Consider the following 24,744-nt stretch of genomic DNA (forward strand, 5'->3'; position numbering starts at 1 on the left):
AGAGCGAGACTCTGTCTCAAAAAAAAAAAAAAAAAAAAATTAGCTGGTTGTGGTTATATGCATCTGTAGTCTCAGCTACTTGAGAGGCTGAAGCAGGAGGATTGCTTGAACCCGGGAATTTGAGGCTACAGTGAGCCATGATTACACCACTGAACTCCAGTCTGGGTGACATACTGAGACCCTATCTTTAAAAAAAAAAAAAAAATCTAAGGCTGGGGACGGTAGCTTACGCCTGTAATCCCAGCACTTTGGGAGGCTAAGGCTGGTGGATTGCTTGAGCCCAGGAGTTCAAGACCAGGCTGGCCAACATGGCAAAACTCCATCTATATTTTTAAAAATACAAAAATTAGCCCGGCATGGTGGCACATGCCTGAAGTCTCAGCTACTCAGGAGGCTGAGGTGGGAGGGTGGCTTCAGCCCGGGAGGTGGAGGTTACAATGAGCTGATGTCACGCCCCTGCACTCCAGCCTGGGTGACAAAGCCAGATCCTGTTTCAAAAACAAAAACACACACAAAACCTAAACCTAGAAAAGGTGTGGTATAAAAGATATAAAATAGTTGTTGATCTTCATGAAGCATGAAAAAAACTGTAAAAAAAATCATACACCTGAATAGGGCACTTGCTACGAATGGAGCTTGCAGGACTGGAAAATGCTCTGGGTGAGTCTGAGTGAGTGGTGAGTGAATGTGAAGGCCTAGGACATTACTGTATACTACTATAGACTTTTTTTTTTTTTTTTTTCCCGAGATAGAGTCTCACTCTGTCGTCCAGGCTGGAGTGCAGTGGTTCGATCTCGGCTCACTGCAAGCTCTGTCTCCCGGGTTCATGCCATTCTCCTGCCTTAGCCTCCCAAGTAGCTGGGACTACAGGTGCCCACCACCACACCCGGCTAATTTTTTTGTATTTTTAGTAGAGACGGGGTTTCACCATGTTAGCCAGGATGGTGTCGATCTCCTGACCTCATGATCCACCTGCTTTGGCCTCCCAAAGTGCTTGGATTATAGGTGTGAGCCACCGCGCCTGGCCATGCTCGGCTAATTTTTGTATTTTTAGTAGAGACAGGGTTTTACCATGTTGGCCAGGCTGGTCTTGAGCTGACCTCCAGTGATCCGCCTGCCTTGGCCTCCCAAAGTGCTGGGATTACAGGTGTGAGCTACCGTGCCTGGCCAACTGTCGACTTCATAAACGTTGTATACTTAGGCTACGTTAAATTTGTTAAAGTTTTTCTTTCTTCAATAGTAAATTAACTTACTGTAACTCTTTTACTTTATAAACTTTAAACATTTTTTAAAGCTTTTTAACGCTTTTGTAATAACATTTAGCTTGAAACAAACACATTGTACCATATTTTGTCATGTTTGAGATGACATGTTTGACATGTTTGAGACCAGGCTGGTCTCAAACTCCTGACCTCACGTGATCCACCTGCCTCGGCCTCCTAAAGAATAAAAAGAATATATCTTTATTCTATAAGCTTTTTTTTGAGACAGAGTCTCACTCTGTCTCCCAGGCTGGAGTGCAGTGGCACGATCTTGGCTCCCTGCAAGCTCTGCCTCCTGGGTCACGCCATTCTCCTGCTTCAGCCTCCGGAGTAGCTGGGATTATAAGCGCCCACCACCACACCCGGCTACTTTTTTTGTATTTTTAGTAGAGACAGGGTTTCACCATGTTAGCCAGCATGGTCTCGATCTCCTGACCTTGTGATCTGCCCACCTCGGCCTCCCAAAGTGCTGGGATTACAGGCGTGAGCCACCGCGCCCGGCCCAGCTTTTTTTAGTTAAAAAATTTTTTAAACTTTTTAGTTAATAACTGAGACACACACACACAAATTAGCATAGGCCTATACAGGGTCCAGATGATCAATATCACTGTCTTTCACCTCCACATTTGGAAGATCTTTAGGGAAATAATACACATGAAACGGTTATCTCCTATGATAATAATGCCTTCCTCTGGAATACCTGCTCAAGGACCCGCCTTCAGCTGTTTTACAGTTAACTTTTTTTTTTTTTTTAATAAGTAGAAGGAGTACACTAGAAAATAACAACAAAAAGTATAGTATAGGCTGGGTGTGGTGGCTTATGCCTGTAATCCCAGCACTTTGGGAGGCTGAGGCGGGTGGATCACATGAGGTCAGAAGTTTGAGACCAGCCTGGCCAACATGGCAAAACCCGATCTCTACTAAAAATACTAAAATTAGCTGGGCATGGTGGTGTGCACCTGTAATCCCAACTACTTGGGATGCTGATGCACGAGAGTTGCTTGAACCCAGGAGGTGGAGGTTGCAGTGAGCTGAGATCGCACCACTACTCTCCAGCCTGAGTGAAAGAGCAAAATTCCATCTCAAAAGAAAAAAAAAGTATAATATAGTAAATACATAAACCAGTAACATAGTCGTTTATTGTCATTATCAAGTAGTAGGTACTATACATGATTGTATGTGCTGTACTTTTTTTTTGAGACAGTGTCTCACTCCGTTGCCCAGGATGGAGTGCAATGGCATGATCTTGGCTCACTGCAACCTCTGTTTCCTGGGCTCTAATGATCCTCCTGCCTCAGCCTCCCGAGCAGCTGGGACTACAGGCATGCGCCACCATGCCCAGCTAATTTTTTTGTATTTTTGATAGAGATGGAGTTCACCATATTGTCTAGGCTGGTTTCGATCTCCTGACCTCAAGTGATCTACCCACTTCAGCCTCCCAAAGTGCTGGGATTACAGGAGTGAGACACCGTGCCCAGCTGATAATTGTATGTGCTACACTTTTATATGACTGGCAGCACATTAGGTTTCTTTACACCGTTATCACCACAAATATATGAGTAATGAATGTGTTGCACTGTTATAATGGCTAAAATGTCACTAGGTTATAGGGATTTTTCAGTTCCATTATAATCTTATGGGATCACCATAGTATATGCAGTCCATTATGGACCAAAATGTCCTTATGCAGCACATCACTGTATATCACATCTCCTTATGCAATCTGCTTATGTAAGTATCGCTGTTGGCCTAGAAACTCCTGATTTTAATGAAAAATTGAAGACAGTGCCTTATTCATATGAGTTCTGGAGTTCTTTTTGCCCCCGAATTAATCAAGGTGCAGATTTATAGGTTTTTGAGATGAAGAGCAGAACCCAGAGATTTATACTTGGGTTGGCACATATATTTGATTCCCTTCAAAAGGCAGTATACACAGAAAAGGAAGGGGACCACTCAAGGAAGACCGGAGGCTTCATTGAAGATTGCTTTTGAGGAGTAGGAAGCATTTGGCACTGAGTCCTGGACACTAGGAGTACATTACTGAACCCAAAAGTTAGGAGCTGCACTGAGGCAACCTGACTTTCTTCACTTAATAAGTAGCAGTACTGTGAGAACTGGGCCAGCTGGAGAGAGAATTTTCTTTTTTGAACTTCTGGATCTTCACCTAGTGATTTTTGATATGATTCCTAGTTAGGCTTTATTTGGCCAGGTTGAAAGTGATGGGTAACACAAAATCTGGAGCTTATTCTTACAAGAAGAGATATGGAAGAAGGGGAGGCTGTGAAAAAGGAATACTTAAAGAGGGACTAGAATATGCAGAGCAATGTGAATGTGTTATAAATTCCAGGATCTGATTGTTTTCATTGTCTTGGAGGAACTGATGAATGGTGGGTAGAGCTCCTAATAAATATGAAATTTTTTTTTTTTTTTTTCTGGAGACAGAGTCTCGCTCTGTCGCCCAGGCTGGAGTGCAGTGGCACAATCTCGGCTCACTGCAAGCTCCGCCTCCCGGGTTCACGCCATTCTCCTGCCTCAGCCTCTCCGAGTAGCTGGGACTACAGGCGCCCACCACCACGCCCGGCTAATTTTTTTTTTTTTTTGTATTTTTTAGTAGAGACGGGTTTCACCGTGGTCTCGATCTCCTGACCTCGTGATCCGCCCGCCTCGGCCTCCCAAAGTGCTGGGATTACAAGCGTGAGCCACCGCGCCCGGCCATAAATATGAAATTTATTCCCAACACCTGTTTTACTGATGATCTGGAGGGGCTGGCATGGTAGTCATTTTGATCTCTGTCATATGTAATAGCCTCTGGGGCCTCATTACAACTGCAAGAAAAATAGCTGTGGAAAAATGCTGAGGATAGTTAAAGAGAGGTTAGGGTTATATGTGATAGGAACACACTATCATCAGTAATGAATATTTTTGGAACATTCTACTGGATGCAGTCCACTCTGAGGCAGTGGCTTGGCTTCGCTGATTGTGATCTGAATCCTGGCTCAGCTCAGTAGGGCTCTCTCAAATGTCAGTCTGAAATATTGGACATGGCCAAGGAACTGGAGAGAATCATATTTCTGGAATGAAGTATGCATCTCTAGTCTTTCAGAAGCCCCCCAGAAGAATTAATATAGTGGGCAAGGGCGAGCTGGTGGGCCTAATATATCTGGGCTTTGCAGCTTTTGATATAAATCATTCACCAGAAACCATTAAGGAAGGTTTTTGACAGGAACGTGAAGAATTCCAGATGAACATAGCAAAACCAAAGCTGGTGAAATTCTGTGCAAACTAGCATGAGACAGTGTGCTGGGGAGAATAGCATTCTAGCCACCAGCACAATCAATCTCATGACCAATGGGGTAAGTTGTAACCTTTCCAGAAAGGTACCGAGGCACAGAGAGGCTGGGTACCCAACTAAGCACAAAGAAAGTGAAGAAGTTGTTGGACTTAAGCAATAAAAGTGATAGAAAAGATACCATGTAGTAAATGTGTAGTTCTTCCTCACTTCAAGTAATGTGTTCCATTTTAATCATTTCATCTAAAAAGACAAAAGAGCCCCCAAAAAAGGTCTAGGGAAGAGCAATGGAAAACGTTAAGTGTACCTGCAATCAAATAAAGGCAGGATCCTAGTAGAGTGATACTGTGAAGACTCACAGATTTTGTAATTCTGTCTTATGGATGAAAAGTAGATTTCCTCCAGTTTTAAAAAGTGACCGGTACAACAGGGGTATAGTTTAAATAATTGGCCTTTGGTAAAATAGAAATTTTCACAACATAAGATCCTGGCTTTCTAGGCTGGCCAAGTCTCCTGAGATGAAGTGACTCAGATCCCAACTGTTTCCTAGAGCATGACATTTCTCAGAAGTTACCATATTGTTTATTATGTCTAATTAAGTTGTTCCTTTTCTCCCCACACTGCCCTTTTTCCTAAAGAGCTTTCCTTTGAATGTGATAATAATGTAAAAGAGGAAAACACATAGCTACCTGTACCAATTATTAAGCCTTTAGCATGTACCAGCTGTTGTGCTAAGGATTTGATGTGTCTTACTTCCTTTAAGCCTTATAGCAACCCCAGGAGAAAAAATACAGGTTGACCGTTTCTAATCTGAAAATCTGAAATTCAAAATGCCCCCAAATCTGAAACTTTTTGAATACCAACATGACACTCAAAAGGAAATGCTCATTGGAGCATTTCAGATTTTTGGATTAGGGATGCTTAACAGGTTAGTATAATGCACATATTCCAAAATGTTAAATCCAAAATCCTAAGTACTTCTATCCCAAATATTTGTTTGATTGATTGATCGAGACAGGGTCTCACTCTGTTACCCAGGCTGGAGTGCAAGGATGTGATCACAGCTCACTGCAGCCTTGACCTCCTGGACTCAAGTGATCCTCACACTTCATCCTTCCGAGTAGCTGGGACTACAGGCATGTGCCACTATGCCTGGCTAACTTTTTAAATTTTTTGTAGAGATAGGGTTTTGCCATGTTGCCCAAGCTGGTCTTGAACTCCTGGGCTCAAGTGATCCTCCCACCTTGGCTTCCCAAAGTGTTAGGATTACAGGCATGAGCCACCGTGCCCAGCCCTAAAGCATTTTAGATGAGATACTTAATCTGTATCCTCATTTTACAGATGAGGAAATAGAAACTTAGCTTTATGTGCCTGATTCGTTGCAATTAATAAGCAGAAGAACTAGAATGCAGAATGCAAACGTTTGCTTGGAAATCAGATGACCCCAATTAAAACCTAACACAGGTTGGGTGCAGTGGCTCACGCCTGTAATCCCAGCACTTTGGGAGGCTGAGGCAGGCAGATCACCTGAGGTCAGGAGTTTGAGACCAGCCTGACCAACGTGGAGAAACCCTGTCTCTACTAAAAATACAAAATTAGCTGGGCGTGGTGGCACATGCCTGTAATCCCAGCTACTCAGGAGGCTGAGGCAGGAGAATCGCTTGAGGCGGAGGTTGCGGTGAGCCGAGATCATGCCATTGCACTCCAGCCTGGGCAACAAGAGCAAAACTCTGTCTCAAAAAAAAAAAAAACAAGAAAAAACCCCAAAACTTAAAACAGTCTACTTTTGGGTGACTAGAACTTTAAAAAATTATGCCAAGATATAGTGGTCTGCTCTTTCTAGTGTTACTGTGATCGTGGCAGCATATCTAAGTCAGCCGATTTTGCTTGATTTTCTTTTCCGAGGACCCACTTGCATGGGAGCTTCCCTGAGGTCTGTAGAATCAGCAGAATTTGACTGTTGGTTATAGGAAGAAGTGTTGAGAGCCTTCCTTCTGTCAGATCAAGTAACAAATGGAGTGGGTTTTAGACCTTAAGTTGTGTTGCATTAAACCTTATAAAAATTTGGGCTGTTAAGAAAGCAAAGCTGTCTCTTTCTCTGTTCCCAATTGACATGCAAAAGATGCCCTCAGAAGCTTGGTTAAATAGGTCTGTGTGGGGAATGAGCCTTTCAGTTGAGTTTTCAAGTTTCTCAGTTATGAGTTTTTTTTGGTAGCTGTAGAAACTGCCAGTCTGAGAACTATTGTTCCTTGCCTCTCTTGGATTAGAATTGGTGCTTGATCTATATAAAATTTTTCCTCATATCCCATAGATGTAAGGAAAGGTCATTGGTTCTCATCCCCCTTGTAGGAGATGATCCAGTTGCTTTATGAGTTTAAATATATGTTGCTTTATGAGTTTAAATATATGACCATTTTCTTATGCTGCCCAACTGAGATTGGGTCTGGAAAAACCCAAGAACTCTTCCAGTGCTCTAAGTGATGGGACAATCATTAAATCCCAGTGTTCTGACCAGATTGTTGTTTGGGTAATTACATCCTTTTTTTCAGCTCTCCCTGCAGTGTTATTTGGGTATCAGATCTCCATAAATGACCTCTCTGGCTGTTAAGCAGCTTCCACTTTCCACCCCAAGGTGGCTTTGCTTTACGGGTGGGTGAATCAGTCCTTGCATATAGTTTGTGAAATGGTTAGGGAGCCTTTGGGATGAAAATGTAAGTTAGCAACTTATAAATATGTGCCTTATGGCAAGAAGCTTTTATGTTCCCCGAAAGACGGCTATCTCTATGGACTTAGTAAATTATTGGTAGGGTAGGACAAAGTGAGTGTTGTGGAGCATTCACTTACTTTTTAGATGCAAGTAAAACAGAAAGATCGTAGAAGTGGTGGACATAGGGCCTGCACTGATTCAGCCTAATGGCAGAACTGAACTGAGGTGTGTATATGTATTTGTGTGTACACTTGATGAATGCCCAGACACACTGAGAAATTAACTGGAAATGGGAGGAGTCAGCAGGCAATATGGATTGGGACTGTGTATTAGGAGCATCACTGTAGAGAGAGGGCCTTATAGAAGCATTTTTATTAACACTTTGAAGACAGCTAATGGGCTTTCTTAAGGTCAGACTTACCTGGAGTCTCTTCTCTTACTTAACAGTCTGTGAATCCTTATATTGTGAAGCTATCTATCGTGGATGATGAGGCCACACTCAATGTGAGTATCTGGATCCTTGTGTATTGTCTTATTTGCATTCAGTGGTATTACTTTCAGTGGAAAGTACATTTAGAACAGAGAGAAGAGAGCTATTCTGTCAATTTCATCTGCTTGTAGAGAGGGAATTAATATTTCTTTTTAGTGCATCAGTGCTACCGTTTTACTGTCTTCTGACTTATCATGGAAGGAAGATTTGAGGGGACATTTGCTTGCTAATCATGATGAAGTGGTTATGTTTCACGTTATAGTGTGCTGAAGTTGATTATCCTATGATGTCAATAAATTACACATTCAAGAATAAGAAAGCTTAGATGACTAAATGATGGGAGATTCCTTCTTTTAGAACTAGCCAGATAGTATTTATAGCCTGACCTGGTGAAGCTGAAACATGGGGATGATCTATATCTACTATATGTATGCTTGAAAGTTTGGGAAATAACATCTGATCTCTGAATATAGGGAGGAAGAAGATGACCAGGTGTCTTGCTTTATTCCCTTTCCATCCTACCCTATTCCTTCTTTCCAATTTCCTTTATGAAAAAAATGCACACATGATTCATGCTGTGGCCTTAGTTGATCTTTGTGTTATGCATCACAGGTTCTGGGGGAAAGTTGATAAGTCACTTTAACATTTATTGAATGCTACTTGCCTTTACATTCCTGTGGCTTTAAAGAAAGTGGCTTATCTATGTGCACCTTCATTTAGCATGGACTCATTGTCACCTTGCTGTGGCTGTTTTGGAGACATTTGAGGGCTTTTTGTTTGAAGATTCTAACTGGATCTTCTCTTTCAAAGTGAAAATGATGCCAGTGAAATTGTCAACAATCTGGGCTGGTCTGTTTCACCGCTTGATAATCCATTTTAATTGTACCTGGGAACATTAAGATAATTAGACACGAAAAATCTTCCCAAAGAACTTCCTTTTGATGCTTTGACAGTGCCGCTCAGAATTTCTGTCCTTGTTGCCAACTTTCAGGCAGGACTTCTTGGGCTAATTAGTGTTCTTTCTGACCTTGTTCTAGCATCATCACCAACCCCCAAAGGCTGCTGTCTTATTTCACCTGTGCTATCTTTTCCCTTCTAGGGAATGGGACTTGTAATTGCTCAGGCTTTATCTGAGTACAACAGGTAAGTCCACCTTTCCAGAATGGAAGGGGGTCTGATTTTCATTTGAATTGGTTGTTAGAGTTTTGTTAGAGTTCTTGGGTCAAATTCCCTTACCTAGTCTAAGAGTATTCAGAGGTATAGCCCCTGGCAGATGTATTTGCTCTAGCTTTGCTTGATGGCCTTAGCAGGGATTGTTTTTAACACCAGGGGAAAAGTAGCCACCAGGTTAGTGTCTCTTTAGGCAGTTAGGCACATTCCTTTGCAACTTTTGGTATTCTATTACAGAGCATTTTAACTAGTCTTCCAGCCACAAGTGGGCACTTCCATTTAGTCCAGTGTATCATACAAGTATTTTCCATTAAAAAAGGTTGTGGAGACTGCTTTTTTGTTATCTTAAAAAATATATAAAAGGAGAAAGTATATTAGGTAGCCCTAGTTTGACAGATGTTTCTTTTTTATTGGGAATGAATCTCAACTTCCCAGAGTCCCTGTTTCTCCTGGGGGCTCCCTTCATTGATGCTTGCTTTCCCTTTTGCTGGAAGGATCTGACATTAGTGAATGGAAACCAGAAGTATCCCTAATTCTGGCAAGGGCCAGGCAGGATCTTTCATGCTCCTCTCTAGACTTTTCTCACACACTTGGGTATCAGAACTTCAAATCTGTCCCATCTCTGCAGAGAGTTTAGTTTACTGATTTCCTTCCTCCTCCTTTAAAAAGAAACAAGATTTTCAGTGTTGTAGCCCTAAAGTAATTTTGCTGTCACACTTTTCAAGTAATAGATTGTTTGAGAAGTAACTGGATCAGCTATATGTTAGGGCACTTTTGCAGCCTGCTTTGTAAGTCTGAGTCTCTCCCAAAGTAGCCAGGCATTTTGGTACACACTACCTCAAGAGCAGACAGGTGCCTCTTAGCTTGCAGGGATTGTCATAATGCTTGATTGTCATAATGCTTTAGTTTTCTGGAGTCAGAGAATTTTAAGAGTGCTCTGCCCTGGTTATCCCAAATGCCAAGGACAAAGACATAATTGATAAATAATCCTAGAGTTGAATTTAGTTCTTTTTGTTTAGGCAGTATAAAGACAAGGAAGAAGAACACCAAAGTGGTTTTTTCTCTGCTTTAACAAATATGGTAAGTGCTGCTTTTTTTTTTTTTTTCTCCTGAAAAAAACAAACAGTGTGGTCTGCAGGGGTGGACAAATCGGGCTCCGAAGTTCAGATATTTGAAGTGATGGCATGATGACAAGAGAGAGGCTGCTCAGAGCAGATTTTCTTGGGGAGTGTATTTCCTTTAGTGAGTTTCTTTCTTTCTTTCTTTTTTTTATTTTTAAATCCCCACTTTTGATGTACCTTTAGTGAGATTCAAAACCAAGTGAGATAGGGGAAAGGAGAGCTTTAGTTTCTCTGGTACTTAGTTTTTCCACATTAATTAATTAATTAATTAATTTTTAAAGGCTAAAGAAAAGGTACACATTAAGCCAGAATTTGCTTCCTAAAGAGTTGGCTCCGTTTAGGCACTGACTTTATGGAACACAGTATAGTAGGGTTTGGATCTGAGTGCTCTCCTGAATGCTCCTTTGCTGTCTGCCATGGCTGTTTGATCCTCATAGCTGGTCCTAGGGTTGAGCGATTGTGCAGTAGATCTGAGCCACTCTTCTAATAGCTTAGGGTTTGGGCTTAGAGATCTGAATTTTAGGGAAGTTATTGGTCCAGTTTGCAAGACTTCAGGGCAAGGTTTCTTGGCATTTGGTACCAGATAATCTGAGACTGAGTTTGAAGAGATAAATCTAGGAGATTCTAGAATCTAGGCAGATTCAGAAAGTCTGTCTTCTGGGCATTATTATCCAAGTAATCAGCTCTAGGGCAAGACAATTTTTTGGTCAATTGCAAGAAGCAGTTGCCCCCTCTCCTCCTCCACTTCTGCAATTTTTTTTCCCCCACTGCTTACGAATTGTTTCTTCTGCCTTCTCAGCCTGTTCTCAGGAAGGGGCCTGATAAACTCTTTAACTCCAAAATGTAAATGAGTGAAGTCTCTTGGGGGCTAGAGAAGTTTGAGTTTTGTACTGGTGTTTGATTAAATGAATTAGATACAATTATACTGCTGCCAGATATCTCTGCCTTTCAGTCAAGTTTTCAGAAAGTTTTGTATCAAACACATGAAGCTCTAGCACCATAGGTTTGTGTATAGTTTCAAGCATAATTAAGGAGGTGGAAGAGGTATTTTTTAGTGGGGGTGGGCATCTTAGTGCTTCTGATACCATACGCATTAGAGGCAGCCTACTCCATTTACTTATTCACTTGCTCTGACTAGGACACAGACTAAAGATTTTGTTATCTGAAAAATGGAGAGTGGATCTTATATAGACAGCTTTGGTCTGAAACCCGAATATTTGTTCCCAAAGATAGCTTTATGTTGGTTGAAGTCAGCCTGCTTCCTGTGAAGTTTTTCCTAAATTAGTTTCTGACTTCAAATAAGCAACTTCTAGGAAAGATACAGAGTGATGAAGATGTGTAGGTTAACTGTCAGAGTGACTAAACTTACACACTGAAAAGGAGAGTTGGACAAAAGTACTAGGCTTTTTCTTTAAGGCAAGATGATTTAGTAGGCAAGATGATTTACTAGGCAAGATGATTTAGTAGGATTCTCATTATTTCATTTATTTCATTATTTCATTTATTACTTATGAGTCTTTTAAGATTTTCAAAGTGGGCTGGTTTTAGCGTGTGTGACTTATGGCCCAGAGTTCCAAGTTCTCCCCAGCTGGAAGCAGCTTGTTTTCTTCACTGACAAAAGGCTTCCTAGGCAAAAAGCTCCTCTCATATCCTCCTGCTATAAGTTTGCAATTCCCCTTTTCTTCCACAGGTGGGCAGCATGTTCATAGCAGATGCCCATGAGAAAATCTCAGTACAGTAAGTGCCTGACATTCTTGTGCAGTGACTTGGACTTTAGTGTGGGCTGTCCTGCTGGATATGAGAGTGTGCAGTGTTACCTCTTGCTAATCTTTTACAGCATCATACTTTTTTGGTGATTTTCAAATGTTTCATGGGTTTTGAACATTAATGGACCCTTAGAAATTTCTGCTTTTCATATGTATTGAGCGACAAGCTGAACAACTGTTGCCAGCCTATCTCTGCAATGAAACAAAAGAGGGATGAGTGTCTGAGCCAGTTGAGGACTTAACTGGGTTGAGGTGGAAAAACAGAGGGAAGATAATGAAGTAGATGAGAACTGGTCCTAAGGAATTAAAGTGAAGGCCCTGACTCCTGCCTATACACTTTTGCATACGCCCAAATGGCGAGTAAAGGGGAACTTTAGAAATGCAAAGGAATTGATAATGAGGCGCTGGGGTGCAATCCAATCTTATCTTCATGGTTATACTGTTTAACTCTCCCCACTATAAAAGCCGCTTCAATTTGTTCTCTTTTTCTTTAGAACCAATGAGGCCATTCTTCTGGCACTTTATGAAGCTGTTCATTTAAATCGCAACTTCATCACAGTATTAGCTCAGGTTGGTTACATTAAAAATCCCAGTATTTTTTTCTCCCTAAATTTCATACCGATTAATTCCATTGAAAAGCCTACCTGGCTGTACTTGTTTAAACTCTGCTTTGCATTGGTAAGTGATAGTAACAAGGAGTTGAATCAGTTGCCTTTGTTTCCTGCTGTCCTCAAATATGTATGTTTCCATCGGTGCTGAAATGGGTCTAATAACGTGCAAAGTTAGTTTTTTTGGCCAGTTTACTGATCCTATTAACCCAAATGAGTTGTCATGACTTCATTTTGCTCATTAGAAATCCCTGGTATTATCTGCTATGTGGATTTTTATATTGGGCTGCCTGCTTTCCACACCACTGTGGAATTACAACAGGAGATAAAATAGGCCAAGCCACTCATCTTATTATTTCACCAATTTCCAGAGGAAAAAAGTAAAAAATATCCTGGCCAGGTTAAGGTTAGCTGTTAACAGATAACGTGGTTTGCATGCATTGAAAGGAAGTCATAGAATACTGAGCGCTGGGCCCTGTGCTGTGGCTCCTGCCTGTAATCCCAGCACTTTGGGAGGCTGAGGTGGGCGGATCACAAGGTCAGGAGATCAAGACCATCCTGGCTAACACGGTGAAACCCTGTTTCTACTAAAAATACAAAAAAAAAAAAAAAAAAATTAGCTGGGCGTGGTGGTGGGCACCTGTAGTCCCAGCTACTTGGGCGGCTGAGGCAGGAGAATGGCATGAACCTGGGAGGCGGAGCTTGCAGTAAGCCGAGATCGTGCCATTGCACTCCAGCCTGGGGGACAGAGCGAGACTCTGTCTCAAATAAAATAAAATAAAATAAAATAAAACAAAATAAAATAAAATAAAAACAAAACAAAATAAAAAACAAACAAAAATACCCCCAGAATACTGAGCGATAGGTCACATGTCTGAGGGATAGCCGCAGTAATTGGCATAGAAGAGGACTAAAGTAGACCGAGAACTCAAGAGCTGTTCATGAAAGCCATTTAAAAAATTTGATAAAGTGTTTTTATCTTAAAGCCAGACTGTTTATGTATGTAGGGTTATTTTAAGGGAAAGTTTGCAGGCCGGGCACGGTGGCTCACGCTTGTAATCCCAGCACTTTGGGAGGCCGAGGCGGGCGGATCACCAGGTCAGGAGATCGAGACCACGGTGAAACCCCGTCTCTACTAAAAATACAAAAAAATTAGCCGGGCATGGTGGCGGGCGCCTCTAGTCCCAGCTACTTGGAGAGGCTGAGGCAGGAGAATGGCGTGAACCCAGGAGGCGGAGCTTGCAGTGAGCCGAGATCGCGCCACTGCACTCCAGCCTGGGCGACAGAGCAAGACTCCGTCTCAAAAAAAAAAAAAAAAAAAAGAAAGTTTGCTAATGCTTTTTCTCAAAAGGTAGATGTATATGGAATCTATTGATTTGAATTTTAACACAAAAATAAGGTCATGCTTAAAAAGCATCGTGCTGGTTTGAGATCTGCTTCATAGAACACTTAAGAGTTTTCATGGCTGATAACATAGAGACTTTAGTTATTATTTTCACTCCGTTTCTTATCTGCTCTTCAAATCCTATAACTGATTTTAAAGGAAGAGGTGAGGAAGGTAAAGTGCTGGTAAAGCTGTTAGGGAAGAAAAGGGAAGTTTAAAACAGCTGTCACTCAGCTTAATTCTCAAGAGCTGATGTGGGAGGGATGGCTAAGAAAGGTTAGGGGCAGAAGTGTCATCTGTTTTGGTCCCTACTGGGTGTCTCACTATGTCTTTGCCTCCCAGTGAAGGCAACACAGACTTTTGTTTGTTGTGGAACAGGAAGGCCAACGTCTGAATAGCTCTTTTGCTTTTTTTTTTTTTTTTTGGAGACGGAGTCTTGCTCTGTCACCCAGGCTGGAGTGCAGTGGCATGATCTCTGCTCACTGCAAGCTCTGCCTCCTGGGTTCAGGCCATTCTCCTGCCTCAGCCTCCCGAGTAGCTGGGACTACAGGTGCCCGCCACCACACCTGGCTAATTTTTTTTTTGTATTTTTAGTAGAGACAGAGTTTCACTGTGTTAGCCAGGATGGTCTTGATCTCCTGACCTCGTGGTCCACCTGCCTCGGCCTCCCAAAAGTGCTGACATTACTGATGTGAGCCACCGCACCTGGCTGAATAGCTCTTTTTATAGTACCTGGTATCCCCTTGACTCATGTACATCTACTAGTCAATTATGTGGTTATCAGAACAGCCTATTGATGTGTTTTAGGTTGATCTGATGAGATCCCAGGTCCGGATGGGATTGCAAATGTTCTCTGCTCTCTTGTAGAATAATCCTGTATATTTGTTTACCCAGTTTTTTTTTTTTTAATTTCTATGGTGCCACAGAAAAACTTATGTAATGGGAACCTAGTTGCTTAAGATAAATTAGCACACAGAGCTTATTAGAGATTAGCAAGCATCAGCCGTAATCAAGTACTCATGAGAACTAAATGCAGAAGTAGTCCCTTCTCAGTGAGCTTTTTTTCTTTTCTTTTTTTTTTTTGAGATAGAGTCTTGCTCTGTCACCAGGCTGGAGTGCAGTGGCGTGATATCATCTCACCGCAACCTCCGCCTCCTGGGTTCAAGTGATTCTCCTGCCTCAGCCTTCCGAGTAGTTGGGACTACAGGCATGCACCACCATGCCTTGCTAATTTTTTGTATTTTAGTAGAGACGGGGTTTCACCATGTTGGCCAGGATGGTCTCCATCTCCTGACCTCGTGATCTGCCTGCCTCGGCCTCCCAAAGTGCTGGGATTATGGGTGTGATCCACTGTGCCCAGCCTCAGTGAGCTTTCTAATTATGAGACTAGGGGCACAGTGGCATGCATCTGTAGTGCTACCTACTCAGGAGGCTGAGGCAGGAGAGTGCTTGAGCCTAGGATTTCGAGACCAGCTTGGACAACATAGCAAGATGCTGTCTCAAAAAAAAAATTATAAGGTCCGGAATACCAGTCCTTATTGGTATTAGGCAGTTGATACTCAGGGAGAACTGGATTTTCTGTTTTCTTACACATCTGTGTATCTTTTTCAGAGCCATCCAGAAATGGGCTTGGTGACGACTCCTGTCAGTCCTGCTCCTACAACCCCAGTCACACCACTTGGGACCACACCGCCTTCCTCTGATGGTGAGCCAACCACCACTTTGCTTTTCTTGGTTAATATGATCTTAGATCTCTCAGAGTGAGCATAGCCGTGTTCAACAAAGAACGTAGTTGTTAATTTTTCCCACTAAATTTGTCTGTAGTACTATCCTTCAGGCCTCCTAAATTTCCAAAGAAAACTTTGGAAAAAGACAGTCCAGCGATTTTCTCTGTAAAAGAAGCTTACATAACTCTAGCTTTTCCTTCTCAGGGAGTAGTTGTAGAGGCGTGGAGTACTAGACCTGAAAGGTCAGTAATGCCTGTCCTGCCACAGTCTCAGAGTCCTTGTGAGGCTCAGATGAGATATTTTGTGAAAAATGCCACCTTGTGATTATAAAGCACTGAAATGAATGTAAAATAGTAATGTTATGTGATGTTAGCATGTGATCAATGAGGGAATTAAGGCCAGAGAAATGAAGCAGTTTGCCTAAAATTAGTGAGAGTAGAGACTGAGAACCCAAACGTGTAAGCAGGATCTTGTCTATTTTGTTTGCTACTATATGCCTAGCATAGTGCCCGGCATGGTACTTGCTTGATAAATATTTGTTGAATAAATGAATGAGAATGTGAACCTGGCTCTCATTCACTGTTATGTGTCTATCAGCCACTCCCAGTTGGAAATGACAGGCTTTGAGTATATTATAATTGGGAGTTTGGTGGATATGTAAGATTTCTCTCCCTCGACAACAATGGTGAAAATTTCTCCTTCATAAATCTTATGGCTGGAACCTAAGAAAAAGGCAACAGAAAAGAAATTATGAATTTTTGCCAAAAACATTGAGGTCTATTATAGGCTGAGTGTGTTTGGTGGAATATTGTAGCCTAAAAACTATCTATGTTAATATTTGATGTTGTAGCTCAAAGATTGACCTTGTTTTGGGTAAAGAAGTACAGACAATCCAACTTTGATACTTTCTTTTTGCCTCCCCACTGTTCGTGAAATGACCTTCTTTATTCTTTCTCTCCTTTAAGTTTTCATATACCACCTGTGGCAGTAACATTTCCAGGCAGTATAAACAGTACAGAACTATGACAGGGAGGTGCCATTGTTAGTCATATGTATGGTAGCAAATTGGATCTGTTTAGAATTGAAAGCCAAATCCCAAAATATCTTTTTTTTTTTTTTGAGACAGAGTCTCCCTGTCATTTAGGCTAGAGTGTGGTAGTGTGATCTCGGCTCACTGCAACCTCTGCCTCCCGGATTCAAGCGATTCTCATGCCTCAGCCTTCTGAGTAGCTGGGATTACAGGCATGTACCACAACGCCTGGCTAATTTTTGTATTTTTATTTTTATTTATTTATTTGTTTTTGAGACGGAGTCTCACTCTGTCACCCAGGCTGGAGTGCAGTGGCGCAATCTCGGCTCACCGCAACCTCCACCTCCCAGGTTCAAGTGATTCTCCTGCCTCAGCCTCCCTGGGACTACAGGTGCGTGCCACCACGCCCGGCTAATTTTTTGTATTTTTAGTAGAGATAGGGTTTCACAGTGTTAGCCAGGATGATCTTGATCTCCTGACCTTGTGATCCGCCTGCCTCCCAAAGTGCTGGGATTACAGGCGTGAGCCACCACGCCTGGCCAATTTTTGTATTTTTAGTAGAGATGGGGTTTCACCATATTGGCCAGGCTGGTCTCGAACTCAGGTGATCCGCCTGCCTCGGGCTCCCAAAGTGCTGGGATTACACCCATGAGCCACCATGCCCAGCCCTAAAGTATCTTACTGAGAAGGAGCAAGTAGTAAGGATTGCCTACTTGTCTCTGTTTATTCGGGCCACAGAATAACCCAATGGAAATCCTGTACTTTCTCTTTAAGAATGAAGCCTGCCCGGTTACCATGGATATCAAAAGCAATATATATATATATATGAGTTCCATGTGATGTTGGGGTTTGGATGCTTCAGAGAACTGCCTTTCAAACTGTTCATTGTGAACACTTCCACCCACACACTTGATTATGCAATGGCAGGATTTGTGCTTACTTACCTACAACCAGTGAGCTTTTATTTTTTCTAGTGGGAAGATCAAGTCAGCCCACTTTCAAATGACTGTCTCCCTTGACAAAAGCTGCTGGGAAGAATTATGAAGCCAAAGATCAAGGAATGACTCTTCCTTAGGAAGAAGATTTTAATTTGTGAGGGATTTTATTCTGTCTCTGTTCTATTTGTTCTTTTCCCTGTCTCCTAACTCATTTCCTTCTGTAGGGTTCCTAAGTATTACAACCTTGTTTTTAATTTTTAGATCTTAATTATAGTAGTGTTCAGTAGCCCACTTATATTTAAAGGTATGTCACCAGAGCCATATTTTTAAAAGCCGGCAGTTTAGCTATAACATTTGTTTTCAGCTCAGACTTGACATTTGACAACTCAGCCTTGGCATGAGAGGACTTTCTGGTAAACTAAAAATACATATACTTCTATATTTCTACATATTATATAAGATAGTTTTCCAGTTATTGCTGTGTATGAGCAGGAAAAAGCCCCACTTACCAGTTAGGTGCCTCCTTCTATTGTACAAAGAGATGATTATGGGTTCTGAGCTTCAAAACAGGCTGTGGTTTGAAATGACAGTCTTGGGTCATTAACCCATAACATGAATTAAAACCTTTTAGTATTTCAACATAAAAATATATTTGTCTTATATTAGCTCTTGGAGGCCTAACTGGGAAAATAGCCAGGGGTTGGGCATGCTGATTTCTTTTCATAAGGCTTTTTGTTGTGCTTGCTGTTTATTATGGGTTCATAATATGCACATGTTTCCCACTGTTAATAAACGTTCTCTGCATATATCGTAATAATTCCAGAGGGATCTGTTATGGTTATGAATACATATTATGAGTAATATCCCAAAGTCAACTGAGTCTTCATGGCTGAAAATATAGCAGAAAGCCATAGATTCTCTAGCTTTTCTGGGCCATTATAAGACTCCTTTTACTTATATATTGTGTCTTAGGCAGTGTAAAAGCACTTAACAAGAGGTCTGAGTCTAATTTAAAGTCTTAGAATTTTGGGAAGCCTCCATTAAGACTGTGTTCTGGGCCGGGCACAGTGGCTCATGCCTTAATCCCAACACTTTGGGAGGCCCGAGGCGGGTGGATGGCTTGAGGTCAGGAGTTCAAGACCAGCCTGGCCAACATGGTGAAACCCTGTCTCTACTAAAATACAAAAATTAGCTGGGCATGGTGGTGGGTGCCTGTAATCCAAGCTATTTGGGAGGCTGAGTCAGGAGAATTGCTTGAATGCAGGAGGCGGAGGTTGCAGTGAGCTGAGATGGCACCACTGCACTCCAGCCTGGGCAACAGAGCGAGACTCTGTCTCAAAAAAAAAAGAAAATATTGTGTTCTGTATGGGTCAGCCCTGGTCATTAGAGACCAATTATCTGTCATTGTTCATTGGGACTGTGGCTCAGAGAACTTTGTGGAGAATTTCTCTTAGAAACATCAGCTAGGTATATAAAACTCAGTTCCCAGGCTGTTCCAATCAGTAATGTTCATCTGTTTTTATTTGTTTATTTATTTATTTGTGACAGAGTCTCACTGTGTCACCCAGGCTGGAGTGCAGTGGCGCCATCTCGGCTCACTACAATCTCTGCCTCCCGGTTTCAAGCAATTCTCCTGCCTCAGCTTCCCTAGTAGGTGGGATTATAGGCACTGGCCACCACACCCAGCTAATTTTTGTATTTTTAGTAGAGATGTTGGCCAGGCTGACCTTGAACTCCTTACCTCAGGTGATGTGCCCAACTCGGGCTCCCAAAGTGCTGGGATTACAGGCGTGAGCCACTGCGCTTGGCCTGTTCATCTGTTTTCAGTCTACTATTACTTTTCAGTTCCCTCAAGGGGGGCAGGGAAGTCTGCCATTTAATAGTGGCAGAATTTGAATATACTTCTGCCTTAACATTTTCCCCTCTCTATCATGGGTACGTCCAGCCTAAAGACTTGTTCTCAAAATTCAGCAAGATTTCTCCTTGTTAGGAAGGAATCTTCACTGATTTTAAGCAGGAGACCCATCAAAGTAAAACTCATTTATATTCAATACAGATCTTTGCTTCAGGTAGAAATCAAAGTGCCTTTAAGAAGGGCCTTAAACTCTTTGGGGGTACTTGGGGCAGGAAGTGGAATCAACATACCCTTCCCAGGATGTTGGGAGAAAAAGCACCGTTCTTGGAGACTGGCCCTAGATAGGAGAGCAGGTCACTGGGCTTAATTTGGGGAATAGGAAGGGGACTCTACAGGCTTAGGAAGAGTAGATAAAAGTTTTATGATGAGCACTTGGTCCTTCCTCTGTTGTGGAAAAAGCTTATTTAGTGATTTTTTTGCCTGCTGGCAAATTGGCTATGTGGGTAGAAGTGTTAGATGGAATATGTTGGAGGCTAAGTGCCTTTTATCTGTTCTATTCCAGTTATAAGTTCTGTGGAACTCCCACTGGATGCAGATGTACAGACCAGTAATCTACTGATAACCTTTTTAAAGTATAGCTCAATTGTCATGCAGGACACCAAAGGTAAGCCATAGCTATTTTGGGGGCTCAGGAAGTCGAAGGTGTGGCAGGCAGCTAGCATCAAAGAGCAACATTAATATTTTGAAGCTTTGACAAGATGAACTATTGGGGCCTTGTGTACATGGTCTTCATTGCTGGAAAACGTGATGTCTCACTGCTAGATGGCAATTAGGTGATGTTGGGAAAACCTGAAGCTGGAGGGGAGTACTCAAAAATAGAACAGGAAAAAAATTGGTCTCTTTGAAAACTAGCAAATCTTCTTAGCAGATCTTGGTAAGTAGATGCAGACTCATGTGTGGGAAGTGGAGGGATTAGCACGCTTCAGGGAATTCCCTTTTGAGGACAGGAACTGAAAGCATCAGCTCGTGGTGAGAATTAGAGGACTGTCGTACACAGTACAGTAGGAAGAGGTGAGATTCAGAGGGACTCTGTTCTTTAACACTTAAAATAGAAGTGTCAGTAGCCATCCTAGAAATGCAAGAGTGGAAGTGGGAGAAGATTGAGTGTTGGAAAAGTTTGAGGTTTTGTTGTGTGATTTCCTGTTTTTCCTCTGTTTATGATTTTGCTATGGCCTTTTACTTGGTGGTAGAGTAGTGGAGTAGTTGTCCTAGGAGTGAGAAGGGGTTGGGAGGAGACACAGCAAATTCTATCCAGTATATATCTTAGTTTTGTTTTTTTTCCCCTACTTAGCATTTTTGTATATACAGGATTTACGTGAGTGTTCACAATTTTTATGTGTTTGTTTTTATTGTGGTAAAGTATATATAACAAAATTTACCATCTTAACCATATTTAAATGTACTATTTAGTTGCATTACTTACTTCCATATTTTTGTACAACCATCATCACTGGCTGGGTGTGGTGGCTCATGCCTGTAATCCCAGGCCTTTGGGAGGCCGAGGCGGGAGGATCACTTCAGGCCAGGAGTTCAAGACCAGCCTGGCCAACATGGTGAAACCTTGTCTGTACTAAAAATACAAAAATTAGCCGGGCGTGGTGGCATGTGCCTGTAATCCCAGCTACTTGAGAGGCTGATACAGGAGAATCGCTTGAACCTGGGAGGTGGAGGTTGCAGAGAGTTGAGATCACGCCACTGAACCCCAGCTTGCATGACAGAGTGAGACTCCATCTCAAAAAAAAACAAAAAAAACAAAAAAAAAACAAAAAAAAAATATCATCACCATCCATCTCCAGAACTTTTTCTTTTTTCTTTTTTTTGAAGGCAGGGTCTCAGTCTGTCACCCAGGCTGGAGTGCAGTAGTGTGATTTCAGCTCACTGCAGCCTCGACTTCCTGGGCTCAGGTGATTCTCCCACCTCAGGCTCCTGAGTAGCTGGGACTACAGGTGTGCACCATTATACCTGGATAATTTTTGTGTGTGTGTGTGTGTGTGTGTGTGTGTGTGTGTGTATTTTTTGTAGATATGGGGTTTCGCCATGTTGCCCAGGCTGGTCTTGAACTCTTGGGCTCAAGTGATCTGCCCACCTTGGCCTCCCAAAGTACTGGGATTACAGGTGTGAGCCACCGCACCTGGCCTCAGAACTTTTTCTTCTTACAAAATGGAAACTCTGTACTCATTAAATACTAATACCCCATTCTCCTCTTGCCCCAAGACCTGGCAGCCACCATTCTGCTTTCTGCCTCTATAAATTTGACTACTCTAGGAACCTGATATAAGTGGAATATATCCCAGTTTTAGGATTGCCTGGAAGTAAGCCTTTGATTTCATGGTGACACCGAGCTAGCATTTTTTCCTCGATTTTTTGTAATGAAAAAATTCTAGGATACAGAAGTTGAAAATAATTATGAAGTGATTTACCTATATACTCATTAACATTTTACCATACTTGGTTTGCACTTAAATTTCTTTCTGTGTGTCGTTGTTGTTATTTTGGCTGAATCATTTTATTTTATTTAATTTTTGATTTTTTTGAGACAGAGTCTTGCTCTGTTGCCTAGGCTAGAGTGCAATTGCAGCCAAGGCTCACTGTAACCTCCGCCTCCTAGGTTCAAGCCATTCTCCTGCCTCAGCCTCTGGAGTAGCTGGGACTACAGGCATGTGGCACAACACCTGGCCAATTTTTGTATTTTTAGTAGAGACGGGGTTTCACCGTGTTGACCAGGCTGGTCTCAAATCCCTGACCTTGTGATCCGCCCACCTCAGCCTCCCAAAGTGCTGGGATTACAGGCATGAGCCACCACGCCCGGCCTGGCTGAATCATTTTAAATGAAGTTGCAGACATCATGACTCTGCTTTACACATAAATATCACCTAAAGTTAAGGACATTTTCCTGGATATCCAGAATACCATTATTATATCTAAGAAAGTCAACAATAATTCTCTAATATCATGTAATATTTAGTCCCTATTTCAGTATCCCCATTTGTCCTCAAAATGCTTGCTTTTTTGGGACACAAAGCTAGCATTTTAATGAACATTTTTGTTAGCATTTCTTTTGGTACCTACAGGTTGATCCAGTGGGCTTCTCCTATTTAAAAGGATTTTTTGGCCAGGCGCTGTGGCTCACGCCTGTAATCCCAGCACTTTGGGAGGCCTAGGTGGGAGGATCACCTGAGGTCAGGACTTTGAGACCAGCCTAGCCAACATGGTGAAAACCTGTCTCTACTAAAAAATACAAGAATCAGCCAGCGTGGTGGTGGATGCCTGTAATCTCAGCTGCTTGGGAGGCTGAGGCATAAGAATCGCTTGAATGTGGGAGGCGGAGGTTGCTGTGAGCCAAAATCATGCCACTGCACTCTAGCCTGGGCGACAAGGGCAAAACTCTGTCTCAGAAAAAAAAAAAAAGGATTTTTTTTCCTAATTACAAAAATAATTGAAATATTCTTATTAAAAATTAAAATGTTCTAGCAATAGTTAACTTAGAAAGTGAAAGTTCTTTGTAATTTAAACTCTCCAGAGTTAATCACTTAACAATTTGGCATAGATTCTTCCTTTTTAAGACTTATTTATAAGAATCTTTAAATCCTTTTTAGGAACTAACTGTTCAGTAGTTTACATTTGGGTTCTTAAATTATGGTCCGCAGATGAACTTCAGATTCCCAAATAACAAAAAAACCAGTTCCACTTTAGAAGCAAAATTGCTGAAATACTATGGTTTTTGCCACTTTACTTTCTCTGAGGAGAGATTAATGCCTTGCAGGTGGTTTAAGTTTCCCTTAGGCATTAAGTATAACTCTAGAAGGCTCTTATTTGCCAAGTGAGGTAGGCAGGTTTCTGGTTGGAGAGTTTTCAGAAGTTTCAGAATGGAGCTGAAAGGCAAGAACTGCATAGGAGACGAAGACCAGGATTCGGAGGCTTTTAGAGTGAGAAAGAAACATTGGTAGACAGAGATAGGAGAGCTAAAAGGTGAGTATGGGAAATGAAGAATTGCCAGAGCAGAAAGGAGCCTGGGTGGGCAGAGTCTAAGATATGTTACACTCAGACATATTGTATTAGCTCTTGGAGATTTCTGCCTTGCAAACTTAGACTTTTTTCTTCCTTTATGTTTTGCAAGTGTTCTCTTTCAAGAGAGAGAGCTATATCAGGGATGAGATAGATGTAAGTAGTCCATGTCACTAACTCCTAACATAAAACAGTCCATTGGGAGCTGCAGAGATAGCTGAACCTCTGAGACTTGGCAAGAGAGATCTGGTAAGCAAGGATAACCAGACTTGTGTATCACTTTCTTGAAGCCATGCTTCTTTATGGAAATGGTAACCTCTTCCTTTCTCTAGAAGTATTGCAGCAACCACAGAATAGAGAAACTGCATGGATGTGACCTAGAAAATGAACTTTTAGCTTTGCCTGATATAACACAGTGAACTGAGGCCCTTGGAACTCATTTTTAGCTTTAGTGATTATATAAGCCTCTTTGTCCTGGTCACTTGCCATCCATAAAATGGAAGGCAAAATTAAAGGCTGATTAATTGCAGAATGAGTGGTCTTGGCCAACAGGCAACCTAAATATGGCAAAGGGCAAGGTTAGGAATGAAGAGTTAATTTCAAAAATGACTCCTGTGTGGCTTTATTGGCCCAGCTTTCTTGCTTCCTCAGCCCCTGACCTGCTACATGCCTTGGCTAACAGCATCTCATTATGTTTTTAGCAGCAACAGAAGCAACTTTTTCTTGGCTCTGCTTCCACCACCCGCCCCCATGAGGATATTATCTTTTTCCTTTTTATTATATATTTATCCTTTAAACCCAAAAAGATACTTTTAATAGATATGTATAATAAGGTATAAAGTTTATAATAACTATAATAAATAGCATAACTTATAAAGTATAATAATAAAATGAACATGTGAACCTACCACTCTTAAATAAAACAACATTAATGCTGTTGAAGCTACCTGTGTGTCCCCTCCCTAATCACTTCTCTCCTCTCCATTCTCCAGAATTTTTTTTTTTTTTTTTTTTGAGACGGAGTCTTGCTCTGTCGCCAGGCTGGAGTGCAGTGGCACGATCTCGGCTCACTGCAACCTCTGCCTCCCGGGTTCAAGTGATTCCCCTGCCTCAGCCTCCCGAGTAGCTGGGATTACAGGCTTGCGCCACCATGCCCAGCTAATTTTTTGTATTTTAGTAGAGATGGGGTTTCACCATGTTGGCCAGGATGGTCTCCATCTCCTGACCTTGTGATCCACCCGCTTCGGCCTCCCAAAGTGCTGGGATTATAGGCATGAGCCACCAGGCCCGGCCCAGAATTTTGTATTTATCATTCCTTTGGTTTTGTTTGTT

General features: G+C 41.9%; 1 protein-coding gene across 4 annotated transcripts in view; it reads left to right on the forward strand.

Annotated features, from left to right (window-relative positions):
• ARMH3 (armadillo like helical domain containing 3) overlaps positions 1 to 24,744 on the forward strand; it is a 197,961-nt gene that overhangs the window by 17,708 nt on the left and 155,509 nt on the right. For 3 of the 4 annotated variants that reach the window (XM_032179415.2, XM_058436068.1, XM_032179435.2), the window contains exons 7-13: positions 7,706 to 7,762; positions 8,848 to 8,891; positions 9,938 to 9,998; positions 11,730 to 11,776; positions 12,300 to 12,375; positions 15,409 to 15,502; positions 19,910 to 20,011. In XM_032179415.2, the coding sequence (XP_032035306.1) occupies positions 7,706 to 7,762; positions 8,848 to 8,891; positions 9,938 to 9,998; positions 11,730 to 11,776; positions 12,300 to 12,375; positions 15,409 to 15,502; positions 19,910 to 20,011 (481 nt within the window). The remainder of the gene's footprint in view (positions 1 to 7,705; positions 7,763 to 8,847; positions 8,892 to 9,937; positions 9,999 to 11,729; positions 11,777 to 12,299; positions 12,376 to 15,408; positions 15,503 to 19,909; positions 20,012 to 24,744) is intronic. The other variant, XM_032179424.2, reaches the window with a different exon arrangement.

The sequence above is a fragment of the Hylobates moloch genome, unplaced genomic scaffold, assembly GCF_009828535.3.
Source record: "Hylobates moloch isolate HMO894 unplaced genomic scaffold, HMol_V3 SCAFFOLD_3, whole genome shotgun sequence".
Taxonomy (NCBI): Eukaryota; Metazoa; Chordata; class Mammalia; order Primates; family Hylobatidae; genus Hylobates; species Hylobates moloch.